The sequence below is a fragment of the Thermobia domestica genome, chromosome 10 (genome assembly GCF_964235325.1).
Source record: "Thermobia domestica chromosome 10, izTheDome1.hap1.1, whole genome shotgun sequence".
NCBI classification, from domain to species: domain Eukaryota; kingdom Metazoa; phylum Arthropoda; class Insecta; order Zygentoma; family Lepismatidae; genus Thermobia; species Thermobia domestica.
This window is the reverse complement of record NC_137463.1, coordinates 183,691,374-183,710,635: the sequence shown is the minus strand read 5'-3', so window position 1 is coordinate 183,710,635 and position 19,262 is coordinate 183,691,374. Positions and strand designations below refer to the sequence as shown.

At 33.4% G+C, this 19,262-nt stretch overlaps 1 protein-coding gene across 2 annotated transcripts in view; it reads left to right on the top strand.

The window, feature by feature from the left end:
• Nucleotides 1-1,182: 1,182 nt before the first annotated feature.
• Nucleotides 1,183-19,262, top strand: part of LOC145662868 (uncharacterized) — a 219,970-nt gene continuing 201,890 nt past the window's right edge. Inside the window, exon 1 of one of the 2 annotated variants that reach the window (XM_081728821.1) lies at nt 1,183-3,016. In XM_081728821.1, coding sequence (XP_081584947.1) covers nt 2,620-3,016 — 397 coding nt within the window. In that variant the 5' untranslated portion in view covers nt 1,183-2,619. The remainder of the gene's footprint in view (nt 3,017-19,262) is intronic. The other variant, XM_081728822.1, reaches the window with a different exon arrangement.

Sequence of the window (19,262 nt, the reverse complement as noted above, 5' to 3'; positions counted from 1 at the left end):
TCCCTATAAGTTAAGGGAAGAAAGCCTACCTGATGTACTAATCCTTGTGTCCAACTTTCTGGATCTATATGGATCTTCCTTCCCTTTAATCTTTTACCGATGTGATTTCCCTCACAAAACCTCCACTGCTTATCTTTCCGTGTTTTTGAACAGTAAAAACAAATATTAATTGAAATGGCGAGTCTTACATTTAAGAAATCTTATTGATTTCAGAAATGCTGTATATAAAATGCGATTGTCAGGAATAACCTTAGACTACCATGATTTCTGTTATGATTAATTATTATCATACTTCCTCAACAAGGTCCAAAATTACCAAATCTGTCCTGAAAAATCTGAAAAATGAATTGAACACTATTTGGCTATTAATCTCTATAATTATGCTTTTTATGTGGCTTTCTTATTAGGTAAATTTATTTGAAAATTAGATAGCAGTTAATTCTAGTTTATTTCATTATCGAGTGTATTTTGTAGAAACAGCGTTAAATGCAATGTTCTTTCTCTGTGTTCCTTCAAAGTCTCTGTTGAGAGATACTGAGTAGGTGAATAAATTGATGACAGAGACAATGAATATAACCTAATTTAAGTTCTTGTCTTACAGGGAGCTGTATTCTTTCTGATTTATACTTATAACATAGCAATGTTGGTAGCTTTAGTGGGACATATATGCTGGTGCAAGTAACGGCATTGGACTTCTTTAAAATCGTTAACCCGTCGCAGTTAAAAGTTGCTTTAAGTGCTTTCGTTACCGTCTTTAAGTTGGTCCTTTATCAAAATTTCTCGTAATCATCTCCCGGTCTTCGCATTTTCTTAAGAGAAGATTTCAAGTACAATCTTGGGGCCAATTTAAGAGTTCTAGAAGGCAAAAGATGAGAAGAGAGACAGCAGGTTCTGAAGTGGCACCCCCAAGCCCCAACTGGGGAAGGATTGTCTTGTGGAGAGAGAAGCAAGCGATTCCGCGTACAGGAGAGGCTTTGCTTCTTGGCCACCGCTGCTACCCTCAGCATCTTTATGAAAACTTGATAAATCTTGAGGGCAGACGGAAGGGCAGGAGAAGGGGGGAGAGAAAAGAAGAAATGAAAAGAAGCAGAAGAAAGCCAAGCATGCGCACCATTTTTCTCAGTTTCTTTTTCTTCGGGTTGGTGGCTCGGCAGCACCTCCCACTAGACCGAAGAACAACCCCGATCTTAGAAAGCCTCCGCCCCCTTCTTTCAGAGTTCTTCAGGAAAGTGTACCGAAACGCCTTCGCGATTTTCCCCACTTCTCGGGCGCGGCTTTCACTATGCGGTGGTGCTGGTTAAAAGAATAAGGTCTTTTCTCGGGTAAGGAGCGGAGTGATATTGAAGGCGCCTTCTTGGTGTGTGTGTTTGAATGTGTGTTGGTGACAGCATACGGAGGATTCTTTAGACAGGATGATGACTCAGTGCCTACTTGACTCCCTGCTTGGGGACGGAACGACGTTCGGCGGGTGAAGGATAACGCAAGAATATCCCCGATGCTCTTCTTCTCAGTCACTCATTCCCCTTTCACCCGCCGCCGAAAAACACGCCAGTCAGTTGGCGGGAAGAAAAGCGAGTGGTGTGGCCACGAGGAAGACCGAAACTTAACGACTTGGTCCGAAGTTTGAGAGAACGCGGGCGCGGTGGAGCGTCTTCGGTGGTGGTAGAAAAACAGCCAGCAGACGACACCACTTGAGCCGCACACGAAAAGTGCGCCGATTTTTTTCTCCCCCCAAAACCACCCCCACCTCCTCAGAAACAGACACACAACTCCTTTCTCCCCCTTCTCATTCCTGTGACTATATACCTCCTTCTCCTCCCCGCAGCTGACGTCACTGGCTGACCTCGGAGGTGGGGCTAATTGGGAAGTGCGGTCAAACCTTACTGTGGAAAAGCCTGCCACACGCTTGGAAAAACTAATCCAAGACGGTTCGTAAGAAAACGAAAAGAAAAAACTTTTCCCCGTGAAGACGTTTGGGAAGTTTCCGCGAAACTAGACCGCGCTTCTTGTATCTTTCAAAGGTCTATTTGTGTTGGTGTTTTAGAAACTTTTGGCGATTCCTCATTTGATTCATTGCCGATAATGGCTTATTTTTTTAAAATGTAATCACAACAAAGAGAAAATAATTTGAAAAGAAAATAAACAACGACTGATGTTTACGGACATTATTACAAACTTCTTCAGCAACTTCAAGGAGTGATTTGGTAAAACAAACTCCAGAAGAGGACAATCTAAAAGCACAACGAAAGGGACCAAGGAAAGAAAAAGAAAGAGAGAGAAAAAAAGGATCTTAAATTCAATTGTGGACTTCTTCGCCTAATATTTTGGTTCAACCACTTTTTCCAAAAAAAGATCTCCCAAGATTTTTCTTTCTATTTTTTAATCTTTGAAACGAAAATCAAGGAATCCAAAATTAGATCTTTGTCTTTGGATGACGCAGCGACGGATGTTTGTTGAGGTTTGTCCAGAGGTCGAGGACAATCTGGCACTACCACCAACCAAACGAGAACACACATCAGAGAACCTACCAAAGAAATTGACGGTTCGTTGAGCTCTTTTTTGGTCTCTTGAGGACATTTTGTTCGTGTTGACACAAACGTTCTCTTATCTTGCGCTTCAATGCACTTGGCATCTGAAGTCAACAGTGGTTCACTTGGGGGGAACTCAACTAATAATAACAATAATAGCACAGATGGGGTCTACAATGCGATGACAGCAGATATTTTAGCGGAGAGGACGCTAAACGAAATCATAGCTGAACATCCTGGTGAACTTGTAAAAACTGGAAGCCCTCATTTTGTCTGCACAGTGCTTCCTCCACATTGGCGTTCCAATAAGACTTTGCCGGTGGCGTTTAAAGTGGTGGCCCTTGGAGATGTTTTGGACGGAACTTTGGTGACCGTGAGGGCCGGGAACGATGAGAATTATTGTGCGGAATTAAGGAACTGTACGGCTGTCATGAAAAATCAAGTGGCTAAGTTCAATGATCTTCGGTTTGTTGGAAGAAGTGGCAGGGGTAAGTAAGATAACAGCACAATTTATTTCTTTTTCTTTTCTTTTTTTAGTACTATAGAGTATACTTACTATTTTCTGTATAATGATTTGCTTTTTTCTAATACTAAACTTAATTTACAAATAGGCTATTTTTATATTAAGAAGTCTTAGGTCGTTCTTCTAGAAATAAGTACAAAAGTTTATTCTCATTCAATCTGCTGAATTCTTAATTTTAGATTGAAATTTCTTGGTGTAGGTCTATTAATTTTAACAGTTACGTTTAGAAAATTTACAATCCTCACACAATGACTGTAAGATCCTATTTTTATATTTTTATAAAAACATATTGTACAATTCAAAGCTATTTTACTTCTAGGTAAAACCTTTTAGAAAATAGCTTTGGATTCTAATTGTTCTGAACGTGACTGTACAGGTAAATAAATATTAGTCTCAGTTTTCACTTTAAAAAATATTGTTCGCTAGTTTCCAGACAAAATGTTGAATTGTATGATATATAATTCGTTTCTTTGTGTCATATTTCGAAATCTGTTGCAGGTTTTTGGGTATTGTCACTTTTTGTTTCGAAATTCTGAAAAAAAAATATTATTTCGTATTTTAAAGTTAACACAATTATCAACTGAAATCACAGCATGAATCATATGATAAGCTTCTTATACTTAATTATGTATAATAGGAAGTCAAGACCAAAAATATAACTTATTAAGCATTTCAAACGTTAAAAATCGAAGCAAATAATAATGATTACTTTGTAATGCAAGATCAGACTTTATTCTAGTCATGACACTTCTAGAATAAGTGAACACACGTGTTTTCAAGAAATCTAATGCTACAAGTTGTGTCAACTTCAGTAGTTATGCAAATGCCATTTAGAGCAATTTTAGTTTGCATTACTGATCTGTCGACAGTAATCAATTTATCCTACACTTCTCATACAGTTAAAATCAACAATTTAATCAATTATTGAGAGCTACAATTATATGAACAAATTTGGATCATTCTCTGAACTGCCCACCTGTCCAACTTAATGGAACCCACACTAACCAATGGCCATCATCGACAGTTTTTATTTTTCTGCGTCACCAGTTAAGCTTCCTTGTTTATTGTAAACGTAAACTGAAGTAACAAAAAAGTATTAATATACATATTAATATCTTTCAAAATATTTTTAAATTTATTTTTTATGTGATAGCTTCTCGAAAGCAGAACAAATGCATTTGACATATTAAGATACTCCAAAAATTATAAACTTATCAAGTATTTAATTTAATGATAATAATATTATATAAATGTTCTCCAGTAAACTGATTATAGCACTATATTGAATTTTCACTAGCAACCCTTAGAACATAATCTGTTTACTTTTTTTTTTTTTAGTATTTTCATTAGATTTTTTTGCATACAGAATATTTATACGTATAAATTATTAGCAGGAATTGTATATACGATCTATTCTTGAAACACACACTTTTCACAAAATACACATGTCAGAATAATTATTATTTGAAAACATTATAAATTAAGTCAATAAAGATTAAAGTAGTTAGATACTGAGATCATTGTTAACGATACTGAAAGAGGGAAGTTTCAATAGCTGTCGATTGGCTGTGAACGCAAACAATCAACTTAAAACTGTTAATTAAGTGCTGAAATATATGTTAGCAGGAAGATAAAGCAAAAGTAACTGATGAATTATATGTGTGGAATTCTGACTCTTTTCATGTTGCCTCATGTTGAGAGGTAAAGGGTATATAGTGAACAATAATATGACAATGATTAAAATTGTTTTTATTATTTATTTTAAAGAAACTTTGTCCTTTTTTTTCCACATTGGAAGTTTATACTTATTGGAAATATGTTCCCATTCCCCTCCATTCTCTTAATTATCCTTTTTCCAATATGCATAAATGGATTAAATTTTACAGGCATTAGAGTTGTTAGTACTTAATCACTAGATTCCCACCTTCAATCAGCTTTATTATTCGTCTGTCGAGGGTAATTAGAAAAATAATCCTACCTTCAATGTAATTTAATGTAAGTTGACATTAAAAAAAGATACTAAAAGGATACATACTAAGACCATAAATTTCTAAGCCTTCTGACCAATGTGGTCAAAAGTACAAAAAATGTACCACTGTAAGCAAGAAAGTGTCATATTTTTAAGCATATACAGTATATTTTTCTTTACGTATAAATTAAAAGTTACTTTGGACAAGCATTCCTGAATACTGAAATAATAATCGCATAGTTTGGATTGAAAATTAATGGAGAATGAAATACATTAGATCTTATTAATAAATTTGAAATTACGTGTATGTACCAGGATATTGTTTTTTTTTTTTAAAAAAAAAAAAAGGGAAAATTGATGTTGCTTCCAGCAATATATGCAGAAACATTTACATACGTGAAGTCTTATGCAACATACTTACCAAACATTGCGTATTTCAAGTACAATGCGAAGAACTATATTGTAAACGAAGAAAAGAGCCGCTCTTATACGAAAACTGTCGGTCATCTGCACAATAAAGTTAGTGTGTGTTTGTGTGTATCTATGTATGCAGACGAGTGAATGTTACTTAACAAGTTAGCCCGTGTGATGAGAGAGAGAGAGAGATGTTAAGATTAGCGTGGGGGTAATCTCTCAGTGTGTATGACGCTTCTTGCGCACGCCCCACTGTTTCTGTTGGCCATTCGGAAAACGACAATGAAGTTAAAGGCAACGGATCATGTCCTGTTGCATTCATTTATGTGTCTCTTTCCCTGTAACACTTCATTAATTAGTCAACCTTTTCCATTTTGCTTCGCTACTTAGAGCTTTCCCTCTCAGCACATTTCTTAAGCTGAGCTCTACTACGTACATACTTATTTGGCATTACTGAAGACTGAGCATTAAAGATAAAATTGATACCTTATAATCTTATATAATAATGAGCTAGTAGTTACGTAAGCTATCGAAGAACAAGGTGTAACCAAACACACAAGGTGTTTCACGAATGTCAGTTGTTTTTTGGGAGTTCAACGTGCTTCTCAAGCACTAAGGCTATACATATGATATGTGGATCTACAATTTAACATAGATAAAAATTATGTGCTCCCAGTGGGAATCGAATCCATATATGCAGAAAACAGCTGAAGCTCTAAGATATATTATACTCTTGTATTATAGTGTACTTATAAGTATTACTTTTACTATTTCAGTCCATAGACCGAAAAAGGCAATCAGAACTAATTACTATGATAGATTGATAGCAAAAACCCATTTGGTCAAGGAGGGAGTCAAGCATTCGATAGAAGTATTTTTGTTTGATAGCTTACTCCTCAGTTAAATTCACGGTCACTGCTCAGGTGTTGATAGATAAAATATACTGCATAGACTATAATAATCAGATTTTTAAGAGCACTTACGTGAGATAATTTTTTGTCAATGGCTTCTAAGATATGCATAATAAAATATCGCCGTGATCTTAAGATGTTCGATGCTTATTTGTTTAAGTTTAGCGTCTCTTCCCAGGACCGAAGGTTAAGTGTTCAAATCCAGTTATGTCAGAATTACATCTCCCTAATAGCCATTTTTATATAAGGAGTTCTGGGAAGTAAAGTAGAATTCAACAGAGGTTTGTTTTCTGAATATACACTCTGAATGGTCGAAATAATTGTCCATTTATTTCGAAACTGTTTTCTAAGAGGAAGTAGTAAAACAACTTTCTACAAACTACACATACAGGCATGAAAATTGACTCCGAGAGGCAGTTTGGTATTAGCTTACTATTCGAACACTTTGGATGTAATTTTGTAGCGTTATTATTTCATATATCTTTTGTTGAGTTCGTACTTATTACTCGGAATGCCTCGTAGAAAATATGCAATCCTCTTATCTGCTCAAAGATCTTTTTCCAACAGGCTTCTCGACTAGAACGCCCACTGTTTTTGAAAACAAAACAAAAAATCATTAGGTCTTCAAAGCTGTAATAAGCCTGAAGTTATGTAAAATAATCGATTTTTTTTTAAAAAAAAAAGGAAGAAAACGATAAATTAAGCAGAACTGTTATTACTTTAGACTGCAACATGCAGGGAAATATTTACATAGCGAACTCGTAGAAAATATATTTATCTTTGTAAAAACGTTCCTCATTTCAAAGAATATGAACTACATGTACAGTATATCTTTCTTTCACGAGTCTTGCCCAAGTTCAAACTCTCTGTCTTAGTCCTATGATATACACCTATTGTGGTTTCTGAAATTCAATGTTGTACAGCTCGTTTCTGAGTCTCTTTATGCTCCTCTCCTAAATATTTTTTCAAAGTTTTTTTTCTTTCTTTCTTGATGAAATGAAATGAAATCTTGCAGTTTAACGTCTCACGATTATGCCTGTTAGGCTAAGAGAGACGATGATTAAGACAAGTGAATGAAGATGAAAAATTGTGGAATGAGAAAATTCGAGGAAACGGAAGTACTCCAACAAAACCTATGGACACAATGTTGTGTACAACAAACTTACTTAGGCGGGGATTGAACCAAGGACCCATGCAGCAGAGGTAAGTGCTCTACCACTGATCCACCGTAGGCCCCTTTCTTTCTTTAAACCTCAGTCGCTGCTCTACTCTGCAAATTAGCACCCAATTTTCACATCCACGTAATGCTACCAGCAGGAAAATTTGAGACGAAAAAAGAAAGCAAGAACGCTGAAGGATTCTTTGTGTTGAAGTCATTGTCAATGGGGAGGAGGAGAATTTATTCACCCTAAACACATGACCAAAGATAACTCACGATTTCCTTTGTAGATATATAGTAGGCCTATACGTGCTTTCAGAACTGAAGGTAGCATTCGATTCCCGGTGGGAGCTCATGTAGCTTGGATTCCAGGTTAAGCTGCAGGCCTGCATTTCATAAATACACTGGTGAGAAAAGGGATGGTAAACCAGAAACTCAACCAACCAATCAAAGATACATCAATGTTAGGATTCATTTTCCAAGTCTCCCCTTAGTTCGTTTCCTCAATTAATCTTCAAGAAAATCTTCTAGAGCTAATCGTTAAGAGGGAAAAACTAGAAAATGGACCGTTTTTAATACTAAGTAGAATCATGTTTTATTAACAATTTTAAAACAAAGAAAATTTTGCAAAAGATTTACTGTAGTAACATATACATTCACCATGAATATTAGATTAATTCGTTACTTTACATTATTACTCGTATTGGCCACAAGACGAGACGTGACGAAATCAAGGTAAATTTTGTAACAGTATCGTCTCGTCTCGCCTTGTTCCATAAATTTATGTATAAAATTTATGCTCTGATTGTTTTCTTTAAATTCATCTTAGAAGTTATCAGAATCCATTCGCGTCACGAAAAGTCCACGAAGAGTGTGATATAACAACATTTTTAAATCGTATTTGTTCTTAACGTATATTATGTGATTACTTGCATCTCCTTAAATGCCCATACATGCTCTTCACTGTGTTCATTTAGTGACTTTACCAATTCATAGCTTTTTAAAATTATGAATCATATAACATTGAAGCAATGTTTAAGATATAAAATTTGGATGCACTAGAGACACTTGTGAAATCTCTCGTCTCGTCTCGAATTAAAAAAAAAAAAAAAAACTTCTCGTTCCGTGTTAAATACTACTTTACATATCTTCTTCAAACTTTGCAAGAAATCCTCATAAAATCCTGTAGGCATTTATTCAGGAATATTTGCATACTTTTGAGGGGGAAGAACGCAGACTAAAAGTATTTAAAACTAAAAATCCTAAGGCGAATATTTGAACCCAAGGAAAATGGGAATGGCGGAAACTCCATAACGAGGAACTGACTAATTTATATATTTAGCTCTAATATTGTAAGGGTCATAAAGTCTAGGAGGCTCAGGTGAGCAGGTCATGTAGCCAGAATAAAACAAAGTAAGAACGCTTTTAAAATCTTAACTGGAAAGGAAACCCAACCGAAGAAAGATAATTAGGAAGACCTATGCGCTAATAGGGGGACAATATTAAGATCAATCTAGCAGAAATATGAACACAAAGTAGTGCAAAGACTAGATCCAATTGACTAAGGAAGTCAATGGAGAGCTTTCATGAATGCGGTTTCCGTAGGCCATAGAATTAGCTAGTTAATTAGTTGTTTGCATACTTTGAATTAAACTAAGTGCGTCTCTGGATATTAATTATGTCATTCTCTGAAAGACGAGTTGAATATGTATGTGTCTCTTATACAATTTTGTAGAAATGATTTATCCAGTTGAGTTTACTGTTCCACGGTCATGCACCGAGGCTAAGGAAAAACGGCGATGATGTAATGGACGACAATGGTGAAATGACGAAAGTGGGAGGAAACGAGGAAACCACACACACAATTTTGTCCAACACAAAGATATTACATCCTTTTCATAATAATCAACTTAATATTAAAAATTGATCCAATTCTGCTGCAACTTTGTATAAAGTATATCTGGCTGCTAGACTTAAACACAATCTTGGCCTTAAATAGCTTGATATTTTATTTTGGGTACTAACGGAAATGTATTCATAGCACCAACTTTATGGTATGCAACCCTGAACACAGTAGAGTCGCCTGTGTTTTCTAACTTTAGAGGCTTCTGAGATTACTAACTTTGAACTCCTCTCCCCCTTAGGATACGTATTTCAAAAATTCTAAATGGCTAGAAGTATGTCAAGCTAAAAGTAAGTCAAGTCAACAGTGTGGATTTCCATACAGGACAAACAAACATTCGGTTTTATATATAAGAAATATAAATAGCATATTACAAATTTTATGCCAACTTACAGTGGTCATCTTTCATGATACAAAATTGTAAAGGTTTCTACATTACAGCATAAACATATGTTTATAAGCAACACGTGCTATTGTTTATAAGCAACGAACACTAACCCACCTAAAGAATACTTATAGAAGTAAAGCTAAAAAAGATCTACGCATTATTAATTGCTAACTTATAACAGCTTTAGAGGTTGTATTGGATGTAGGGACTTTACTTTATCTAAAATTTTTGGAAATTGATTTAAAGCAATAATAATAATAATAATAATAATAATAATAATAATAATAATAATAATAAACCACTCCTCACGAGGCTGTTATGAGCCGAAGAGGTCATCTAAGGACTATAACTTGAAGTTGTTACAAGACACCCCGGTGGCTGCCATGAACGAAGGAGTTCCCGTATAAAACATTCATTCCTTCACCTTTGGCCATAAAAAATATTTATTAAAAATGTTTATTAACTTTGTAAACACAGAGACTATTTTGTATTTTTGTAAAATATATAGATGTAGGGCTAAAATCTCAAACTGTCATTATCTCAACCCACACAAATTATTGCAATATATTTACAATTCAGTTTTAAACTTTGTTAGGAGAGTCATATAAATATATGCGTTACTCATTCATTTGGTGAGTTTAACGGTATAGGCTGCACTCACCCTCCACATTGATAATTTACTTTACATGTTCATCCATGGTTTTGTACAATAAAACAAATTATCTTTTTTCTATCTATTTGCTAAATTGATTTAAAAGCTCGAAAGCAGTACGCTGTAGTCTAGTATTTCTTATTCAGAATTTTGAGTTCAATTTAAGTTTAGCGCCCCCTTCAGTAGCGAGGCTATATAAGACGTGAACCTACTGATTAACGTGGAATTCGAATCACATGAGCTCCCGCCGGGAATCGAACCCTAGTCTCCCATATTGAGAAGATTGAGCGAGTATTATTCGAGTAATTGACAAAGCTCGTAGTAAATTTATTCACACTGATTTCCTTTTTTTAAAAAAGTCGAATCAATACCTAGTACGTTACACATCAATCAGAAAAAAATATTTCCTCAAAGTTTTGTTTTAAAAAATCGAATGAATACCTAGTATGTTACACATCAATCAGAAAAATTATTTCCTCAAAGTTTTGTGTTAAGTAAGATTAGACGAAAAACTAATATCTCTAAACGAAACGTTTCAATAAAGTATGAATTGTAACACCATGCAAAAATCCCACCTATTTCTTATGACTCCGAGGATTACTTAACAATGATTAACAATATAACCAGACAGTGATAAACTTGTTAAGAAAAGTTGCATATGATGAGTTGGATTAATTCATGTTCTGAAAATAAATAAAAATACAATTCCCTTACGTTGCTGAAATATATATATATATATATATATATATATATATATATATATATATATATATATATATATATATATATATATATATATATATATATATATATATATATAACTTTCTGATTATTTATTTATTTATTTATAATTTGTGGAAAGAAGAACATATTTTTAAAAATTACAAGCAAGGAAAATACATTATTCTATAGAAGGTTGGATAGTAAGGATACATCTCTATAATGTAACGGAAACAAATATATGTAGGGAACATATCTCACATTAAAAAAAAAAATGGCATTGTACTTTTTTTTCTGTCATATCTTGATGTACGAGTCGACATTTCCTTTTTATTTCCCTAACGGGAAAAATAAGGAGTAATGAATATTGTGTAAAGAGTTTCCATTTCTCCTTGTAGAAACGGAATTTTCATAAACGCTGAAACATATTTTCCATTACATTTTACTTAGGAATATATACGTTGAAATTGGTAATTTTCTTTATAAGGAGTCGAAAATTTAGAAATTATAGAAATTGTTCCTTCTCCACCACCTTTTAGGTGCATTTTTTTTCTTTTGATGCTGAAACAAATATTTAGTTATTTTTATTGTGCAGTCTGTACACCAAGTTTTGACTCCCTAAATGCTGAAATTAGTCAAATGTTCTACTTTTCTCTTTTCACTTTTTAATTTGAAATAAGTTAAAATCCAAATATCCTTCCTTATTCTTTGCTTTCGCAACCAAAGGATAGTTAAGTTGATTTTTAGTTTAGCGTCCCTTTCAGCAGCGAGGCTATATGAGACGTGGACCTACTGATTAACGTGGAATCCGAACCACATGAGCTCCCGCCGGGAATCCAATCCGGGTCTTCCACGTCAAAGGCGCGTACGCTAACCTCTTAGCCACAAGGGAGCTCACAACCAAAGGAGAATTCTGTCAACATTTCACGCTTTTAGTTCTACTGGCATGACATGGCCATTAATGAATAAGTCACTTTTACTTTGTTTAAATTTAATATTATAAATTGATAAATTAGAACTACATGAAATCTGACAAAAAGTTTTATTTAATTTAGAATTCTTGGATGAAAGGGAAAGGGATATTTTGCGGAATTTTAACGAAATTTCATGTACAATTTGAAGTTGTCAATATGTACAGTAACAAACTAATTACGTTATAGTTTTGTGGAAGACATTCTTTGTATTATTTTCATCAAAATGTATTGCTCATCCATGCTAAAAATTACCCATTTTTTAATACAATATTCTGTCTAATAGTGTTGGGTTTTAATTGATTAGTTGTAGAGGATTTTGTTAGTTAATTTAGGAAACAGAAGAGGCCGAGACTTGTAGTGCTATTGTACACTGAAATACCTCACGTATTATTTCAACATTTTTCATTGTTTGTTAATTTAGAATTTATCGTCTATAATTTCTTTTTTTTTTCTTTTTTTAAAATGGCAACATGGAAAGTTGATGAGGCTTGTTGCTCAACGTTGTCAGTTCTAATCAGTTTTGCACATCGAGGCAAAATTGCACATTTCATAGTAATTTCTGGATCCTATTTTTTACTTCATATTTTGAAGACACTTCTTCATGACTACCCGATGCCTTCCTTCCTCATTCAGTTCCAATACATACTATATTGTCATATCCAAAGAATTAAGTGGCTTAAAAGTAGGGACAATCCGTAGAATCAAAGATTTTTGTACTTCCTATAGCCAGTTGATCAGTCTCTCTCTACGGCCCTTCTGCTTAGCATAGGATTAAATACATTGAATGATTATAAATATATTGAAATTGCGGAGGTATCATTTGAAAAAAGAGAAACCTTCAATTTTGTGATCTCCTGCAAGGTTTTCAGTCACGGCTAGATTTAAATGTGTGTCTGTCTGTAATCAGATTTTCGGATTGAAAGGAATCGCCTAGTGCCACTCCAAATTGTGTACACAAATAAACCTTCACCATATATAACCGTATATGAAGCTTAAAAAAAAAAAAGAAAAAAAACTTGGAATTGGGGGTTCATACATTCTGGAGGTTCAAGAAAATCCCTCAAGTTAGACAACCAAAACTACCTAGGTACATAACTGTGTTTCATTTTGCATAATGCAAAAAAGTCCACTTTTGCTAGTTTTAACTCTTTTTGCAAGGTTTTTATGATATAATTTCCTCCTTTTTGAGCTTCATTAAAATACGAAAGATCGAAAACTAATTATGAGTAATAACAGAGTGACACAAACTAAGATGACTATCTTTAATAATAATAATAATAATAATAATAATAATAATAATAATAATAATAATAATAATAATAATAATAATAATAATAATAATAATAATAATAATAATAAAATAACGCCTCAGCTTTTTGAATAGAAAGTGGTTTCCCAGATCCGCTAAGTATTATACACAGATAGACCTTTGTCAGATCTAATCACTTGCGAAGTCGGTTTTTCGATTTTTGGTTCGAGGGAATTATCAGACTTTCCAAACATATGCAAATATGTATGCATGTTTCTCGTACTTTCTAAGAACTTCTTGCCTGTATGCAACAAACATTACATCTACTTATGCTGGTTCACATAACAGAAAAGGATAAATACCCGTACAATGGAATAAGGATCTTTTTCTTTTCTCTCTCTCTTTTTTTTTATTAAAATCCAGCAAAAGACGGGTGCTTAGAAGGTAGTTGAAAATAAAATTTATAATAAATTTAGTTTATTAATTATTGGGTATCGGTATTTTAAACTAAATTCGTCTCATTTGGATAATATTGTGTTATCGGAAATGTCATACATAGTACTGGAAGAATATAATTTAATATACATAAATTCAGAAATTTGAAATTGACCTCTTTCTCCCTTTTCCATAAAATTGAAATGGAGTTTTCCATAAAATTGAAACACGTGTTCTGTTATCTGTAATAAATAGTTTATATGAAGAGTTTTATCTCTCTATCTTCAGGGATTTCTGGGATACTAATGACTAAAAATTTGAACCCTCCTTTATCCCAGCTCAAAAAAAAAAAAGCTTACTTTCGTTCAAAGGGAGTATACTATCCAATTTTAACTTTTCTAGCAATAATAATATGATCGGGACGTTGATGAGTTAACCACCCATCAATGTAATGAGAACCATCATTAAAACATAAATGTATAATTGGTCCATTGAGATTATTTTTTAAATTTTTTTCCGGGATATGAATTATATTTTAAAATTTTTTGTATTTTTTTTCCTTTCTTAAGTGTATGCCACTACAAGTTTGATTGTTTGATTAGGTACTCATTGAGTTAAAAGTAATTGTATTCTGTAAATATGTCATTATTAACAGTATTCAGCATTTACCATACTTACAACTATCAACTCTTAGATCATATTAAAATGATTATATAAAACCCCCTTAATTGTTTGCATTATTATTTATTATTATTATGTGACCCTAAATGATTTATTGTGAAGTGGCTGTGGATAAGAGTTTAGTATCTATTGCTACTCGTATTTACAAGATAATATGTAGCTGGTTGTTTTCTTTTTTAAAATGTAAATTGTGATAAATTTATTTAATGTGGTATAATATTGTCACTAATGTTGCAAAATTAGCTGGCATCTAACATTTTATTTTTTTTTTCTAATCTTCCGTATAGTCAAAACAATAAATCAATTTAGCAGAACAAACATGCCATATTACTGAAACAAATTACAGAATTTTCGTAACTAATGTGATAGGTTAACCTTCCTCGTGTGTTTCTACAGGAACTTAATGTGTGTATAATAATCTTAATCTTCATTTTTACATAATTTTAGGCTCATAAATTCTAAGATTTTTCTTATAAATTATATCTAGGAAGAGAAACATTGGAAAAAGCTCCATCGTTGTTAAATTATATAGGAGGTAGTAGAAGAAAAAGAAAGCTTAAAGTATATTAATAATGATTTAAATATTTATATCAGTAATGATAATCAATGTTTATTTTTATATCAATTACGCTTTTCATTTTACATATCGCTGTAATTTATCGATAATACAACTACAACAGTAGCAACATTGCTAATCATTCGCTGAAGATTTATTTAAAGAATCTCTCATCGAAAATGCTATATTCAAAAACCTGAAAATCACAACCTTATTAATTATTTACTTTAGCTGTTGTTGTTTTGTACCGTGTCTCGAAAACAGAGGACGTTTACTTTCCTGCTCCCAGAGAACAAAAAATGGTTTAAAACTAAATTTTATGCGTCAATATGCGCAAGAAAATTCAATTGATTCAGAAATTATCTTATACTTTTCATTTACTTTATCTTTGTACCCATATCTTTATTATTATTATTATTATTATTATTATTATTATTATTATTATTATTATTATTATTATTAATAATAATAATAATAATAATAATAATAATAATAATATATTGTGCCATGATAACACAATTATATTTTTAAATCTTACATTTAAATTTAACGGTATATTTGATGAGACCAACAATTGCATATACATACTGTATGTAAAACATGAAAAGAGAGGGAGAATATGCAAAATCAATCACAAATAGACCAATGTTCTAAGGTATTATTAAATAAGTAAGAGTAATTAGTTAGGAACTCATTAATCAAGCATTTTCTTAAATGGGTCCAATAATTGATTAAATAAATCATTTTGCGAAGAGATTTACGCTACTAATTAATATATGCATCACTGTAACTCTTTTATTTTCTTTATTTATTCATCTACACAACAGGCATTACTCTCCACGAGGGGGAAGGGGAGATAAAAGATTGTATTACAGCACTGCAGCCCAACTTTTGAGCACTTACAAACTACCGCAATAATAACATACGTAGCCCATGTAATGGAGGTAGATCGTAAAATGTTTAAGTAAAATTATAAACTAGTGACTGGCAGTCTACTGTTATTTTTCCTTTGTTAAGTTATAGCGATGCTTTACACGCGTATTGAAGATATATCTTCAACAATCCTAATTGGTATCAAAATAACGTTCGATAATACTGACAGTAAAACTTTCTTTATCTTGCAGTTAGTAGCTCTGTGGTCACTTATGATTTTATCAGTGGTATAGTGACGTCATATCTGACTGTGATTTGTTAGTTTTACTGATAAAATATTGCAGTGTAGAGAAGTCGGTGTTTTCGTAAGATTTTTTATTATTTAAATTTATTTCTTTATTTATTGTAGCTTAAAAATGAGGGGGAAATCTGTGGAATAATGTTTAAAAACCGATTGTGCTAAATACTGCTTGTGTATACAACATTGGCTTATTTAATGCATACTAAATGTAATCATGTAATGTGCTACTACTAACAAATCTATACATTAAATTAATATAGAATGGAAATGAACATATCAATAACGTCAGACACAAAAGGATTGATTCAATTCCTTTTTAAAAGAAATTAAAATAAGTTTTTTTTTTTTTTGTGTGTGTGTGTGTAAATGTAGGCTCCCCAAAGTAGGAGATAAATTAAAATCGACAACAAAAAAGTCCTTTATGGAAAGAATACATTTCATAACCGTGATAGTATAGACAAATATTTAAGAAAGAGAATAAATTTATTTCTTCTAGTTTTATGGATAAATATATTGGTGTGCGGAAAAGCTCCCGATTTGTCCTCATGACACTGGATGGACGCCACAATGCCAACACCATCTGGTGAGTACAACGGTCACCCATGTTTCCTTTGACCAAACTCGGCAATGCTTTACTTTGCTAGTCTCACGATAAAGTGTAGTTTAGTGTGGGTAGGGTATTGGAGCATTACATATACAATAATTTTATTAATTAATAAATCTACGAAAAGAATATCGAGAGCAAAATCCTAAGACGAATATTCGGACCCAAGAGGAACGGAAATAGGGAATGGCGGAAACTTCATAACTACATAATTCATATAGTTTACCAAACATTATTAAGGTCATCAAGTTTAGAAGGCTCAGGTGGACAGGTAGCTAAAATGGAAGGAAATAGGAACGCTTTCAAAGTTTTAACTGGAAATTCAATCGGAAAATAACCATTAGGAAGGCCTATGCGCAGATGGGAGGACAATATTAAGATGGATCTCGCAGAAATCGGAATACAAAGAAGAAACTGGATCCAGTTGGCTGAGGATAGAAGTCAGTGGAGAGCTTTTGTGAACGCGGCATTGAACCTCCGCTTCCATAGGTCATTGAGTTAGATAGTGAGTTGTTTACGAAAAGAACAGAAAATCACTGATGTACAAACTATATCTCGAATTTAATTAATATTACTTCAGACATAAGGGATGATTGAGGAGTAGGGATGCGCACGAGACGAGACGAGACAGAATTTTCCTGACCAAATTCGAGTCGAGACACAGCTCTTCTAATATAAAAATATACATTTTTCGAGTCGAGACATCACTTTTCGAGTCGAGCCAGCCTCAAATCTTGTCTCGTGCGCATCCCTATTGAGGAGTAGATTGTACAAAGCCCTATGTACAGAAAAGAAGAAGTGTATGCTGATAAGTATAAACATTACTTTGGTACACACACATATGAAAGTAAACTCTACATTTGCATTATGAAAAACATGAGTGCCCAAGCAAAAATAGAGCCTTTGACTCTTATATTATACTATAGAAGGATAAGAAACCAATGGAAATGAATCAGTGCACAGTGCCTTTAAAAGGAACTGGAGCAAAAACACTTTTTCCGTGAGAAGGAAATTATACGATTCTTCTGACTACGAATAGATTCCATTCACGTATTCGAAAGGAGCGGATATCAATCGGTAACTAATTCCCCCTTTTTCTACTTATTTTCGTATTCTTCCTTTCATTGAGATTTATTCCATTCTGTGTCAACCTCCCTAGCCGTTACATTTTTTTTAAAGTTCGTTGCTTTTTTTTTAAACTTCATTTTATCAAATCTTCTCATTCTCGAAATATAGGAGAAAGAAAAGCATTATGCGGATGAGGATATTCTTAAAGGAAGATAGAAAGAACTGAAATCCTTTATAAATCTTCGAATAGAGAAGAGAAAGAGAGAGAGAGAGAGAGAGATACTATATCAGTTTTTCATGTTCCCCTTTTCCTCTTTCAAGTGTAGTTGGGTCTTAACTAGCGTTAATGGGATATGTACGAGGGAAGAAAGAGGAAAGAGTTTGAGAGTAGACCCGATTCATTATGTATCAATTCGTAAGTGAGTTTTAAGAGCCTCGTTATAATGCACTCGAAGCCCTCTTCATAATGGCTGCTGCCCTGATGCTATGTTAAAAGTTTTAGCACATACTAGAAAGTTTCCGTTTAGGGAATCACAAAACTTTCCCTTCCTTGTTAACCATTTTCTTTTTAACTTAAAATGAAAAAAAAAAAAAGTTCCGTCGCTTCCATTATAATCCAGATACATCTACTCCACGAACAAAAATTTCCCCGTTCACAGAATGATCTTAAAGTGAGACACATTGCATCAACAGGTGTGCAAACCAATGCTGTAAACAACACTTCTGCCAACCTCAGTCCACAAGAAAAGGGGAAAGCAAGTGTTAAGATGTGTATGTTCTAAACCCTAAATAATTTATTATTCATGCTGTAAATATTTAAAACAAATTCACACCGAACCACTGGCAACATACGTTGTCAGTCCATCGCTGTCAAATAACAAGCACAATGCAGCAAACCATAGTGAAGGCAAAAATTTAATTTAACGTGTAAAAAAGTGTAGCTATTAGACTAAAGGAGTCGGATTGTTAATGAAGGTTAATGAGGACGAAATGGGAGAAACCCTTGAAAATCCAAGGATACGATTTTGTCCACCACGAACCTACTTGGCCTGAGATAGAACTAGAGTCCTATCATCAGGGGCGAGTGCTCTACCATGGACCACAGTGCCTCATGCCACTCACAAGAAATGGGGTTAGTACTAAAATGAAGATAATGGGAATTAAAATGAAGACCACTAATAATACCTAAAGATGAATCATAGTAGTTTTTGTGTTACGTATTGTGTACTATCAAACTTAGTATTTCGCAGATTACCAAGAACAGCCATTTAAATCAGAGTAATTCAGATGATTTCAAATCACAAAACTTGTATAGCTTTCAATGTTAAGTTTTGTCGAAATAATATTCGTCCGC